This window comes from Mustela erminea, chromosome 5 (assembly GCF_009829155.1).
Source record: "Mustela erminea isolate mMusErm1 chromosome 5, mMusErm1.Pri, whole genome shotgun sequence".
NCBI classification, from domain to species: Eukaryota; Metazoa; Chordata; class Mammalia; order Carnivora; family Mustelidae; genus Mustela; species Mustela erminea.
This window is the reverse complement of record NC_045618.1, coordinates 101,140,798-101,156,539: the sequence shown is the minus strand read 5'-3', so window position 1 is coordinate 101,156,539 and position 15,742 is coordinate 101,140,798. Positions and strand designations below refer to the sequence as shown.

At 36.1% G+C, this 15,742-nt stretch overlaps 1 protein-coding gene across 4 annotated transcripts in view; it reads left to right on the top strand.

The window, feature by feature from the left end:
- The window catches only part of TXNDC16 (thioredoxin domain containing 16), a 112,039-nt gene extending 96,885 nt beyond the window's left edge, over positions 1–15,154 (top strand). For 3 of the 4 annotated variants that reach the window (XM_032344232.1, XM_032344231.1, XM_032344235.1), the window contains one exon: positions 14,875–15,154. In XM_032344232.1, the coding sequence (XP_032200123.1) occupies positions 14,875–15,140 (266 nt within the window). In that variant the 3' untranslated portion in view covers positions 15,141–15,154. The remainder of the gene's footprint in view (positions 1–14,874) is intronic. The other variant, XM_032344233.1, reaches the window with a different exon arrangement.
- The last annotated feature ends 588 nt before the right edge of the window (positions 15,155–15,742 follow it).

Sequence of the window (15,742 nt, the reverse complement as noted above, 5' to 3'; positions counted from 1 at the left end):
TCTTCTTTGTGGTATTTATTACCCCAGAAAATAAGTTCCATTCCATTCCATTTTATTAAATTTAATGATAGTAATAACAAACGTTTATTGAATACTGAACAGGTGTCTAGCACAATGCTAAGTGATTCACATGTGTTAACTCATTGAATTCTCCTGAGAGTCATAGGAAGTATTGCTACCTGTAGAAGACTTAGGTAACTAGTTCAAAGTTAAATAATTAAACAGTAAATGAGGAACTTTGGATTCCAACCTGTATCTCTTACTCAGAGCCAAAATTTTGAACCATAAGAAGATAGATCTTGGTCATTTTATGATGCTGGCTTATGATATGTGATAGTCTCTACTTTTCTAAAACATATGTGAATTTATATCTGTGGTATAGACGTATATGTTGATTTATGTACAATTGTAGTTAACGGGCCTGTTGCTATAATTTAAATAAGATGTAATGGACTAGATCATTTGTCTATTGAGGAAATGGTATGGAATTTGATGTAATGAAAACCTCCTAAGATACTACCCAAAGATTTTGTTATTGGATATCAGTTGAACTATATTATATTTTGACATTGTTCTATGATGGAGTCCTGAAATAGGGGATGTGTGTATATAAATATGTATGTATATGTATACACATACATTTCTTGTGTACAAATTCCAATCTAGTGTTATATTGTTTCTCAGCCAGCTGGCACAGTGTGAATCTACCATTATGTATATTTGTGTATATTTAATCAGATACCTAATTTAAGTGTCAGTCATTGCAGCACACCTGTTCTTCCCAGGTGGTCTGCTTCATTTCTGTTAAGTTAGGCAGTTTTAACTATGTTTAACTTGCCTATGGGTGATATTTTTATAGTCAAATATAACTCACATACCATAAAGTTCATCCTTTTATAGTGTACAACTCAGTACTTTTGGTATATTCACAAGGTCATGCAACCATTATCACTATTGAATTCCAGAACATTTCATCACCCCAAAAAAGAAACCCCTTACCCATTAGCAGTCACTCTGTCTTCTCCTTCCCTCCACTCCCTGGCAATTACTTTCTGTCTCTGTATTTGCCTCTTCTGGACAATTTATATAAATGGAATCATAGAATATGTGGCCTTTGGATCTGGCTTTTTCCCTTAGTATAAGTTTTCAAGGATCATTGATGTTATTAACATGAATCAATAGTTCATTCCTTTTTATGGATGAATATTTCATTGTATTGGTATACCACATTTATTTAGTCACCAGTTGGGCATTTGGCTATTATGAATAGTGCTGCTGTGACCATTCCTGTACATGTTTTTGTATCTGTCCTTATGCCAGTACCACACTATCTTGCTATGGCTTTATAGTTGGTTTTAAATTGGGAGATTTGATCCTCCAACTTTGTTCTTTATTTCCAAGATGATTCTGGCTATTCTGGGTGGTCTTAGATGGCCATTATTAGGTTTTAATTTTAATATTTTCCCAGGAAATGTGAAAAATTAAGTAACCATATTGTTTAAGTTATAGTCTGGAAGAAGGTCTTTCTGTGTTATCACTCATCTCTGACTCACTCATTCTGGTCACGTGGTATCGGGGTCCTTTCAGTTGTAGGTTTTGAACTCTTCACTCTGTGTTCACTTCTCTATCTGCATTGCTATTTTATAGACTCAAATGAGGTGTTGTCGTTTTGTAGTTATGGTGTGATAATTGAAGGAAAGAGAAAGAGTTTTCCAGACAAACAAAAGTTAAAGAAGCTCATCATCAGTAAGCCAGCCTTGCAAGAAATGTTAAAGGAAATTATTTAAGTGGAAAAGAAAAGGCCATAACCAGAAGAAAATTATGAAAGAAAAAAAATCACTGTTAAAAGCAAACAAAGATAGTGGATCAGTCACTTATAACTAGCATGAATATTAAAAGGCAAATGTAGTAACATCAGTCATCTCTAAAATAATTGACACACAGAATAAAAAGATGTAAAATATGACACCAGAAACATAAAACTTGGGGTGTGGGGGAAATAGTAAAAATGTAGTGCTTTTAGAATATTTTGAAACTTAAGTGACCATAAACTTAAAATGAACTGCTATATATGTAGTATGTTATATATGAACCTCATGGTAGCCACAAACCAAAACTCTATAATAGATACTCAAAAAATAAAGAGAAAGGAATCCAAACATAACGTTAAAGTAATCAAATCACAAGGGAGGAGGACGAGAGAAGGAACAGAGAACTACAAAAACAGCCAGAAAACCATTAATAAAATTGCAATAAGTACACATTTATCAATAATCACATTTTTTTACCTTATTATTTTTAAAGATTTTATTTATTTATTTGTCAGAGAGAGAGAACACAAGCAGGGAAAGTGGCAGGCAGAGGGAGAAGCTGGCTCCCCACCGAGCAAGGAGTCCAATGTGGGACTCGATTCCCGGACCCTGGGATCATGACTTGAGTCTAAATCAGTCACTTAACCAATGGAGCCACTCACGTGTCCCTAAAGATTTTATTTTTAAGTAATTTTCCACATCCAACATGGGGCTCAAACTCACAACCCCAAGATCAAGAGTCACATGCTCTACTGACTGAGTCAGCTAGGCACCCCTCAATAATTACTTTAAGTGGGCTAAATGCTCCAATCAAAAGATACAGAGTGACTAAATAGATGAAAAAACAAGACCCAATTATGTGCTTCCTACAAGAGACTCACTTCAGACTTAAAGATACACGTAGATTGAAAGAGAAAGCATGAGAAACGATATTTCATGCAAATGGAAATGAAAAGAAAGGGTGAATAATATTTATGTCAGGCAATATAAATATTAAAACAGACTATAATGAGGGACAGTGAAAAGCATAACAATAATAAAGGGATCAATCCAACAAGAAGATAAAACAGTTGTAAATATCTAGGTACCCAGTATAGGAGCACCTAATTATATAAAGCAAATATTAACAGACATAAAAGGAGGGGCACCTTGGTGGCTCAGTTGGTTAAGTATTTGCCTTTGGCTCAGGTCATGATCCTGGAGTTCTGGGATCAAGCCTCATGTCCAGCTCCCTGCTCAGTGGGAGGATCTGCTTTTCCCTCTGTCCCTCCCCCTCCCTCTCCACTTGTGTTCTATCTCTCACTTTTCCCCTCCCTCATATAAATAAAATCTTAAAAAAAAAAAAAAAGACATAAAGGGAGAAATTGACAGTAATACAATACTGATAGGGGACTTTAACACCCCAGTTATGTCAATGGATAGAGAACACCCGAACTGAATATAGGAAAAATAGTGGCTTTGAATGACATACTAGATCAAATGGACTTAACATTCTATAGAACATTTCATCAAAAACAGCAGAGTACACATTCTTTACAAGTACACATGAAACATTCTATGGGGTAGATCACAGGTTAGGCCACAAAACAAGTCTCAATAAATTCAAAGACACTGAAATCATATCATGCATTTTCCCCCCACCACAATGGTATGGGACTAGAAATTAATTAGAAGAAGAAAAAGACTGGAGAAAAAAACCCCATAAACACACAGAAGTTAAACAGCATGTCATTAAACAACCAATGGGTCAATAAATCAAAGAGGAGATTAAAAAAAAACCTATAGGCAAATGAAAATGGAAACACATAAGTTCAAAATCTTTGGGGAGGCAGGCTGCAAAAACATTTCTAAGAGGGCAGGCTATAACAATATAGGCCTCCATCAAGAAACAAGAAAAATCTCAAACAATCCAACCTTATACCTAAGAGAACTAGAAAAAGAACAAAGCCCAGAGTTGTAGAAGGAAGGACATAATAAAGATTAGAATGGAAATAAATGATTGGAAACTAAAAAAAAGAGAAAAGATCAATGAAACTAAGATTTGGTTCTTTAAAAAGACAAAATTGATAGACCTTTATCTAGACTCAATCGGGAAAGAGGACTCAAATATACTCAGAAGTGAAAGGGAAGTTATAACCAACATCACAGAAGTACAAAGGATTGTAAGAGACTACCGTGAAAAATTATATGATAAAAAATTGTACAACCTAGAAGAAATGGATACATTCCTAGAAATTTCCAAACTTCTAAAACTATCAGGAAAAAATAGAAAATGTGAATAAACCAATTACTCCTACCAAAAATGAATCAATAATCAAAAAACTTCTAACAAGCAAAAGTCCTAGACCAGAAGGCTTCACAGGTGAATTCCATTCTACCAAACATTTATTTATTTATTTAAAAAAATTTTTAGAAGATTTTATTTATTTATTTGACAGAGAGATCACAAGTAGGCAGAGAGGCAGACAGAGATGGGGAAGCAGGCTCCCTGCTGAGCAGAGAGCCTGATGTGGGGCTCGATCCCAGGACCCTAAGATCATGACCTGAGCTGAAGGCAGAGGCTTAACCCACTGAGCCACCCAAGTGCCCCTCTACCAAACATTTAAAGAAGAAGTAATACGTATCCTTTTCAAACTATTCCAAAAAGTACGAGAGGAAAGAATTCTTCCACATTTATTCTACAAGGCCAGTATTACCCTGATACCCAAACTAGGCAAAGATACTACCAAAGAAGAAGGCAGGGGAGGGGAAGGAAGGGAGGAGGAGAAGGAAGAGAGAAGGAGGAGGAGGGAGGAAGGAAAAGAAGAAATTACAGACCACTATCCCTGATGGACATAGATGCAAAGATTTTTTTTTGGTTTTTTTTTAGATTTATTTTTATATTAGAGAAAGAGCATTGGGGGAGGGGCAGAGGAGAAGAAGAGAGTTTTAAGCAGACTCTGTGCTGAGCATGGAGCCAGATGTATGGCTTGATCTCAAGACCCTGAGATTATAACCTGAGCTGAAACCAAGAGTTGAATATTTAACTGACTATGTCACCCAGATGCCCCTAGATGCAAAAATTTATAACAAAGTATTAGCAAATTGAATTAAAAAATATGTTGAAAAGGTCATTTAGCGTGATTAAGTGGAAAATATTTCAGGGACGCAAAAATGGTTCAGTATCTGCAAATCAATCATCATGTTACACATTAACAAATTTAAAGATAAAAATTATACAATCATCTCAATGCAGAAAAAGCATTTGGCAAAATTCAATATCCATTCATAATAAGAATGCTCAAGAAAATGAGTATAGAGGGAGTATACCTCAATATATAAAAGCCATAAACAACAAACCCACAGCTAACATCATACTCAATGAAGAAAAATTGAAAGCTTTTCCTTTAAGATGAGGAAAAAGACAAAGATGTCTACTCCTATTCAGCATAGTAGTGGAAATCCTAGACATAGTAATCAGACAAGAAGAAGAAATAAAAGGTATCTAAATTAATAAGAAGTAAAACTGTCACTATTTGCAGATGACCTGATACTATATATACAAAATTCTAAAAACTCCACTAAAAAACTATTAGAGCCAAAAGACTATTAGGACTGATAAATGAATTAGTAAAGTTGCATGATGCAAAGTTAATATTCAGAAATCTGTTGTGTTTCTATACACTAATTGTGAACTAGTAGAAAGAGGAATTAAGCAAACAGTTCAGGTACATCTGTATCAAAAAGAATAAAATACCTAGGAAAATATTTAACCAAGGAGGTAAAAGACCTATACTCTGAAGACAACAAACGAAAAGATATTCCATGCTCATGAATTAGAAGAATATTATTAATCTGTCCATGCTGCTGAAAGAAATCTACAGATTTAATGCAGTCCTTATTAGAATACCAAGGATATCTTCACAGAACTAGAACAAATAATCCTAAAATTTGTATGAAATAACAAAGGACTGCCAAAGCAATCTTGAGAAAGAACAACAAAGTTGGAGGTATCACAATCCTAGTTTTTGAACAGTATTACAAAGCTATATTAATCAAAATGGAATGGTACCGGTACAAAAATAGACACATGGATCAATGGGACTAAAGAGAGGGCCTACAAATAAACCCACACTTATAAGGTTAATTAATCTTTAGCAAATGAGGCCAGAATATACAGTGGGAAAAGACAGTTTCTTTAATAAAAGGTGTTGGGAAAACTGGTCTGTTACATGGAAAAGAGTGAAACTGCATCACTTTCTTATACCATACACAAAAACAAATTCAAAATGGATTAGAGTCCTAAAGGTAAGAACCGAAATTATAAAACTCTTAGAACATGGGCAATAAACTCTTGGAGATCATCAGCCTTAGCAATATTTTTCTGAATGGTCCTGAGTTAAGGGAAACAAGTAAAAACACAGTTGAGACTGTATCAACCTAAAAAGCTTTTGCACAGCAAAGGAAACCATCAACAAAATGAAAAGACAACCTACTTAATGGGGAAGATATTTGCAAATGATATATCCAGTAAGGGGCTTATATCTAAAATGTATAAAGAATGCATATACCTCAACATCAAGAAAACAAATAGTCCTATTTAAAACTGGGCAAAGGACCTAAGTAGACATTTTTCCAAAGAAGACATACAGATGGCCAAGAGACACATTGCATGGATCACTGGGTGTGGTGCATAAACAATGAATTTTGGAACACTGAAAAAAATTAAAAAATAAATTAAAAAAAAAGATGTTCAACATCCCTCATCATCAGGGAAATGCAAATCAAAACACCATGAAGTATCATCTCATACTAATCAGAATGGCTAATATCAAAAAGACAAGAAATAGTAAGTATTGGCAAGGATATGGAGAAAAGAGAACCCTTGTGGACTGTTGGTGGGAATGTAAATTGGTACAGCTACTATGAAAAACAGTATGGTAGTTCCTCAAGAGATTAAAAATAGAAATACCATGTGACTTAGTAATCCCACTTCTGAGTATTTACACAAGAAACTGAAAACACTAATTTGAAAAGATACATGAACCCCTATGTTTACTGTAGCATTATTTACAAGAACAAAGGTATGGACACAACACAAGTGTCCTTTGATAAATGAATGGAAAAAGAAGGTGTGATATTTATACTAAACAATGGGGTAGTGCTCGGCCATAAAAAAGAATGAAATCTAGCCATTCGTGACTGCATAGATGGATGTAGAGAGTATTAGGCCAAGTGAAATAAGACAGAACACAAATACTATGTGATATTACTTATACATGGAATCTAAAAAACAAATGAACAAAACAGAAACAGACACAGGTTTTCAGAGGGGTGGGCAGTGTGGGAGGGAAGGACAAAATAGGTAAAGGGGAGTAAGAGGTACAAATTTCAATTATAAGTCATGGGGATGAAAAGTACATCCTAGGGAATACAGTTAATATTCTGTTTTTGTATGGTGACAGATAGTAACTAGATAATGGTGATAATTTCATAATGTATATGAATGTCAAATCATTCTATTGTATACTTGAAGCTAATATTGTGTGTCAACAGTACTTCAGTTAAAAAAATAAAAATAATAAAAAAGGTGGTGATGTTCAAAGGTACAAAAACCTGACCTTATAATCCAATCCCCTTGATTATTAATGGTGTGGCTCTAGGCAAGTCTTTGTTTCCTCCTCTGCAACTATGAAGTGAGATTAATAGTTCCTCCTCTATGTCACATACATAAATTTTTTAAAAGATTTTTAAAGTTTATTTATCTGAAAGAGAGAGAGAGAGAATGAGCACAAGCAAGGGGGAGGGGGAGGGGAGGGGGAAGGGAGGAGGAGAAGGAGACTCCTGCTGAGTAGGGAGCCCGACATGGGGATTGATCCCAGGACCCTGAGATCGTGACCTGAGCCAAAGGCATACACTTAGCCGACTGAGCTACCCAGGTGCCTCTCACATACTTATTTTAAAAATCAAGTAAAATTATGTATATAAAGGTACTTTGTAATGTGTGAAATCTGAAGTATTATTGTTAGTTTTATGGAGATCTATCCTACAGGGAGCATCTATAGGGCTTTGATTCTTCAACTCAAATCATTACCAAGAGGAAAGAACCAGAATTATTATTATTTTTAGTTTCCTGGGAGACTAGCGTGTGTAATTTTGTTAATGCCTTTGCTAACTCACCTTTTGAGGGGTTTCCATCATTTCTTTGTATCAGTGTTCTATTCTTAAATTATTCCTGTAGCCTCTGCAGCAGGAAAGAAGCAAACTGAGCAGTACTTCTGTGTATCTGGTCCTGTCTTCTGTGCCAACAGGACCCAATCTTACCACACTTTGAGAGACAGATTGGAGACTGGGGTGTTGTAGCTACTCCCAGAAAAGCCTGAATCTGTAATGTGGTGCCATGTGTGTCTTGCTGCACATCTTAAGTTATATGAAATTGTGACCACTGGCTATTCTTATTCAAGATTTCCATTTAACCTTCAAGTTCTATGTTCTAGGTCTTGATTTTCTCATTTATAAAATTGGGATGAAAATTATACTTACTGCATGGGGTTGTAAAGATTAAAACAATAATGTCTGGTACAAAGTGAAGGATCAATAAATATTACTGTTGTTATTATCATTACAAAGCATTTATTATTCATACATGATGAGAGTACATTTTTATTTGCCATGGCAAACATCCAGGACCTTTACATAGTTTTCTTAGCAAATAATTAACAGAATTGAGATGCCTACTTTCAGGCATTTTGCCATCATGCCAGACTACTAGGCTGCAGTGTTTACCTTAAAAAATAAATAACCTAAATATTTATTATGTTTTAAGTTGGACTTTCCTTAAAGATACTTTAATGTCCTGGTGCCTGGGTGGCTTAGTTGGTTAAGCATCTGCCTTCAGCTCAGGTCATGATCTCAGGATCACGGCTCAGGGTGGAGTCTTCTGCTTCCTCTCCCCCTGTGCCTCCCTCAATTCATACACACTCTCTCTCGCTGTCTCTGTCTCTCAAATAAATAAAATCTTTTTTAAAAAAAGATACTTTATCTGCATCTTGCAAACTACAGTTATTCATACTCTTACTTATTCCTTATATTCAAGAAAATATTTTAGCTATTGGTCACTTTTGAATCTGCTAAACTGGCAATGGTCATTTTAAATATCAACTACAGGTGTAGCTTAAATTTAATACCTTCCTGATGTATCATGTTCTAGAATTTCATATAATTGAGTCTACATGAGGAAATTATATAGAGTATATATAAACTGTATATGTTATTTATGCACATTTTTGTTGGAGCTCTTAATTTGCCTCCAGAAATCAGAATCTATAGGAATTTCCTAAGCCTTTAAAGGTATTTATTTGATTTATGAGAGATGCTCAAGTTTGTGTTTTATCAACATTTATTATTATTTTTTTCATGTAATTGTGCAGAGGTTCTTTCACTGGAATTTATCTTTTAACGGTTTACTTTGCACATTTCCTTCTCAAAATAGCATTTTATATGGGTATCTAAATTCTAAAATGTTTTTGTAAATAGAGAAGAGTTGGCTAATTTACTTATATATATTATCAGATTAAATCAGTTTTCCTCTTCCAATGACTAGTTTTAAAATAATGTTCAGATTCACTACTGTGAAGCCCATCTAAGACACTAATTGCTGTCTGTTTATCATACAGTTGATTCTGTAGCAATTTTTAATTATTCCTTATCTATAGTTACTTTTACAAAATGAGCTTGTTTTCATAAAGTATATGCAAAGGGTAATCAAAAGGTTCAAAAACATCTATCATTGGATACTTGGGTTGCACCCATATCTTCACTATTGTAAATCATGCAATAAACAGGGTTACATATATCTTTTCAATTTAGTCTTTTTGTTTTCTTTTGGTAAATACTAGTAGCAGAATTATTGAATCATATGGTATTTCTATTTTTAATTTTTTGAGGAACTTCCATACTGTTTCCCACATTGGCTATACCAGTTTACATTCCCACCTACAGTACACAAGGGCTCCTTTTTCTGTACATCCTTACCAATGTGGATGGACCTAAGGGTATTATGCTAAGTGAAATAAGTCAGACTGAGAAAGAAAAATACCATATGATTCCACTAATATGTGGAATCAAAAAGCAAACAAACAAAAATAAACAAAAAGAATCAGACCTGTAACTATAGACAACAAACTGAAGATTGCTGGAAGGAAGGGGTGGGAGATGGGCAAAACAGGTGAAGGGGAGTGGGAGACACAGGCTTCTAGTTATGGAATGAATAAGTCATTGGGATGAAAGGTGTAGCATAGGGAATATAAGTTGATAGAATATAAAATATAAACTTATAGAGTTGTGTGGTGACAGATGGTAACTACTCTTGTGGTGAGCATAGCACAACATATAAACTTTTTGAAGCACTATGCTACACACCTGAAAGTAGTAGAACACTATGTGTCAACTATACTCAATTTTAAGAAAAAAGTTTCAAAAACAAAGTGCTTTAAAAAAATGTAAAGAAGGGGGCGCCTGGGTGGCTCAGTGGGTTAAAGCCTCTGCCTTCAGCTCAGGTCATGATCCCAGGGTCCTGGGATCGAGCCCCATATCGGGCTCTCTGCCCAGTGGGGAGCCTGCTTCCCTTCCTCTCTCTGCCTGCCTCTCTGTCTACTTGTGATCTGTCAAATAAATTAAAAAAAAAAAAAAGTAAAGAAGGGGTGCCTGCCTCTGCCTCCAACTCAGGTCATGATCTCAGGGTCCTGGGATCGAGCCCCGCATCGGGCTCTCTACTTGGCGGGGAGCCTGCTTCCCTCCCTCTCTGCCTGCCTCTCTGCCTACTGGTGATCTCTCTCTCTGTCAAATAAATAAATAAAATCTTAAAAAAAAAAAGAAATAGACATTTTAAAAAATGTAAAGAAATACTTGTCTAAATAAGCGTGTATGTTCCAAAACATTTTTCTGGAATGATTCATAAGAAATAGTTCCAGGCGAGTTTCTGGGGAAGACAAAAGAGTAAGAAAAAGCTCACCCCATTCCATGGATACAACTAGATAACACACACCTATGTCAGTGTAAAAACCCGAAAACAACCTGAAGACTGGTGGAACAGACTCTCCAAAGCTGAATGAAGGGGCTACTCTGAAGAAGGTATGAAGGGTGGACACATGGTTGGGAGCTCAGTAACTTTCAGGACTGTCTCAAAAAGGAGGGACCCTGTGGGCACACAGGAGAGAGAAACGGACCCTCACACCAAGCACGAAAGGCATGGGGGAACCTGCATGAGGAAGATGAATCCACACAGCATTTGACTTTGAAAACTAGAGGGGCCTAATTTCATAAGTTCTTAAAATCAGTGGTGCTTAATGCCTAGAGCTTAAAAAGTCAACAGACTGGGCCCTTGGAGAACCTGGAGGGCAGATTCCCCTACCCTTAAAGAGATAGCACAACAAAGAGCCCAACAGAGATACAGCATAGAAGCAAAGTAAAAACGCTTGGGGTGTATCAGGATATTTATTTACTAACCTCAAAGTGTGTGCCGGAGTGGCAGGAATCTATAGGAGACTTCTCTGGGAAGAGAGGAGCTGGCAGGCACCATTTCTTTCCCCTTCCCCTCAGCATAGATACATGGATACCTGGGGACCCAGCTCAGCGACAACACTCTCCACCTAACTTGCCTACCTCCCTGTGTTCTCCTGTGGACATAACCTTCCAATCCACCCTTGGCTGGAGCCTATCTAAAGTGGTGCCACAAGCATGGCAGTGTACAAGTAGCCACAACAGGGGCCAGTACCATTCCAAGGTAACTCCTGCTCTGGGGAGAGGGGTAGACAGCCACACACTAGTCCAGCTTCAGCCCCAGCAGTAGGATAGGGGCAGATACCCAACCTGGCTGCAGACCCTGCCCAGAACAGAAGCTTCTCAGGGGACAACAGAGGGAAAGTGCCCCATGCTACCTTATCTCTGGCAAACACCTGGTCCTACTCAAGCCCACTGTGGCCCCAGACTGTCTCACTAACAACACAGAGATTAATCCCTGTCCACCACAGGCAAAGAGCCATAGCAGATGACTGGCCTGAGGCAAAAGCAGCTTAACTACAGTAGTAGGACACTCACAACACAATAGGAGATATCCATGAAGTGTCAGTGAGCCAACCAAGAAATCAAAGAGAAAATAAAAAAATAGAGATGAGGAAAATGAAAACTAAGAGTGCAAGATCTTTGGGGTACAGCAAAAGTTGTTCTGAAAGGGAAGCTTATAGCAATACAGGCCTACCTCAAAAAGCAAGAAAAATTTCAAATAACCTAACCTTACACCTAAAAGAGGCAGAAAAGAACTAACAAAACCTGAAACCAGTAGAAGGAAGGAAATAATAAAGATCAGAGCAGATATAAAGGAAATAGAAACTAAAAAAAAAAACACAATAGATCAGTGAAACTAGGAGCTGGTTCTTGGAAAAGATAACAGAATTGATAGACCTTTTAGCCAGATCATGAAAAAGAGAGGACTCAAAATTAGAAGTTATAGAGGAGAAGTAACAACTGACAGCACAGAAATATAAAGGATTATAAGAGAATATTATGGTAAATTCTATGTCAACAAATTGGACAACCTAAAAGAAGTGGTTAAACCCTTGAAGACTCCACCAAAAAATGACTAGAACTGATAATGAATGCCTTAAGGTTGCAGGATACAGTCAATAAACATATGTTGCATTTCTATACACTAACAATGAAGCAGCAGAAAGAGAAGAAAACAGTCCCATCTAAAATTGCACCCAAAATAATAAAATATCTAGGAGTAAACTTAACCAAGGAGGCAAAAGACCTGTGCTGTGAAAACTATAAAACGATGAAACAAAGACAACATAAATGTTAAGTTATGCCATGCTCAGGGGTTGGAAGAATCAATATTGTTAAAATATCCATACTACTCAAGGCAATCAACAGATTTTAACGCAATCCCTATCGCAGTACCAACAAAATTTTTCACAGAAGTAGAACAAGCACTTGTGTACTTTGTTTGGAACCAGAAAAGACCCTGAATAGCAAAAGCAATCTTGTGCAAGAAGAACAAAACAAGAACAATCCCGGATTTCAAGATATACAACAAAGCTGTGGTAATCACAACAGTATGGTACTGACACAAAAATAGGCACATAGATCAATGGAGAATAGAGAGCCCAGAAATAAACCCATGATTATATGGTCAATTAATCTTTGACAAAGGAAGTGAGAATATGCAGTGGGAAAAAGACAGCCTATTTAGCAAATGTATAGGACAGCTATATACAAACCACTTTCTTACACCTTAAAATGGATTAAGGACATAAATGTGAGACCTGAACCATAAAATCCTAGAAGTACAGGCAGTAATTTCTTTGGCATTGGCCATAGCAACATTTTTCTAATACATCTCCTGAGGCAAGGGAAATAAAAGCAAAATTAAACTATTAGAACCCAGCAAAATAAAGGACTTCTGCACAGCAAAGGAAACAATCAACAAAACGAGAAGAAAACCTACTGAATGAGAAAAAGATATTTGCAAATGATATATTTGATAAAGGGTTAGTATCCAAAATATATAAAGAACTTAACACTCCCAAAATAATTAATCCAGTTAAAAAGGGGCAGAAGATATGAATAGACAATTCTCCAAAGAAGACATCCATATGGTCAATAAGAATTGTGAAAAGACGCTCAGTATCACTCATCCTCGGGGAAATGCAGATCAAAACCACAATGAGATATCACCTTACACCTGTCAGATTGGCTAAAATCAAAAATACAGGAGATAGCAAGTATTGACAAGGATGTGGAGAATAAGGACCCCTTGTCCACTGTTGGTAGTACTGCAAGCTGGTGCAGCTCCTATGGAAAACAGCATGGAGGTTCCTCAAAAAATTAAAAGAGAATTACCATATGGTCCAGTCAGTAATACCACTACTGAGTATTTACCCAAGGAATATGGAAACAGTATCTAATTCAAAAATGATCTATGCATTCCTATCTTTATTGCAGCATTAGTAACAATTGCCGTATTATGGAAGCAGACTGTCCATTGATAGCTAAGTGAATAAGGAAGATCTGTGTGTACACACAAACACACAGGAATATTACTCAACCATAAAAAGGAATGAAATCTTGTCATTTACAACAACATGGATGGGTCTAGAGGGTATAATGCTAAGTGAAATAAGTCAGTCAGAGAAAGACAAATACCCATATGATTTCACTTGTATGTGGAATTTAAGAAACAAAATGAACAAATTTAAAAAGACAAACCGAAAAACAGACTCTCAACTCTGGAGAACGAACTAATGTTTATCAAAGACGAGGTGGGTGGGGGGTGGGTGAAATAAGTGAAGGGGATTAAAAGTACACTTATTCTGATGAGTACTGAGTAATGGATTGTACTAATGAATCACTATGTTACACACTTGCAGCCAATATAACACTATGTTAACTATGCTAGAGTTAAAAAAAAAACAATTCTTTGGGATAAATTTGGGTAGGGTAAAAAGCAGGAGGCCTTTTCATTTTAATTTGTATCTGTATGTAATCTCATTACCATATTGCTATTTTTTTTTTTAAAACCTCAACAAGGGTTAACTAGTTGGAAGATTTTGGATTTGGACCTTTTTTTTTTCTCTATAAATACTAATGTTTAGGGACACCTGGATGACTCAGTTGGTTAGGTGTCTGCCTTTGGCTTAGGTCATGATCCTTGAGTCCCAGGATTGAGCCCCACATCTGGCTCCCTGCTCAGCAGGAAGTCTACTTCTCCCTCTGCAGCTCAACCTGCTTGTGCATGCTCTGTTTCTCAAATAAAATCTTTTAAAAAAAGCAAATTTTTTTTTAAAAACCCTTTATTTAGAATAGCTTGCAAATATATAAAAAAGTGAAAATGGCTAGTAATGATAAATGTATCAAGTTTCTTAGACAATGACCATAAAAAAAATCTGGTTTCATTTAGATAAGTAAGACTGATAAAGCCTTTACTCCTACAAATATATTTTTCAAAATAAAATATTTTCTAGTGTATTTATATGATGATTTTATAGCTGTTCATTATTAACCTTTGACTGTATCTTCCTTGCAGCAGTTTTACCTGCTCAGGAATGGAAACCTCCTCTTCCTGCTTATGATTTTCTAAGTATGATGGATGCTGCAGCATCTCACCATCCCACAAGGAAAGATCCTGAGTGTACAAAAGAAACAGATGCATCGGAGAAGGACAAAAAACAGGAAGACAAATCAGCAATCAGAAAAGAACCAATTGAAACACTGAGAATAAAGCATTGGAATAGAAGTAATTGGTTTAAAGAAGGAGGAAAATCATTTACGCATGATAATAAAGAGTTATGAGCTGGTTTCCTAGGGCTGTGGAGAGCTTTACATAGTCTTTTTAGTTTATTTGATAGACTGAAGAATTTATTAAAAAATAACACTAAATCATTTCAGGTTTCTAGATCAGTTTTGTCCAATGAAAATATGTGAGCCATAGATGTTACTTAGAATTTTCTAGTAGCACATTTTAGAAAAAAGTAAAAATGAACAGGTGAAATTCTTAATATTTCATCCAGTAAGTATGCTAAAATAGCTCGGTTAACATCAAAATTATAATATTTTACATTCTTTATTTTCTGGCAAGTCTTCAAAATGCGGTGGGTATTTTATCCTTCCTGTACATTTCACTTCAGAGCAGCCACATGGGCCAGTGACTGCTGTGACTAGTGACTGGTATACTTAATTTAACTTAGTTCTAGCCATGAATTAGAATAAGAATGCAACTCTGTTTTAATCACAATTGGCTCCACAATGGTATCACACATCTGGAAATTGTATTTGTTCTGTTGTAGATGCGATGTTAAAACCAGTGTTTTTAAACCAGGGAGCAGTTTTGCCCCCCCAGGGGACATTTGGCAATGTCAAGAGACATTTTTGCTTGTAATGACTAGGGGTGTTAC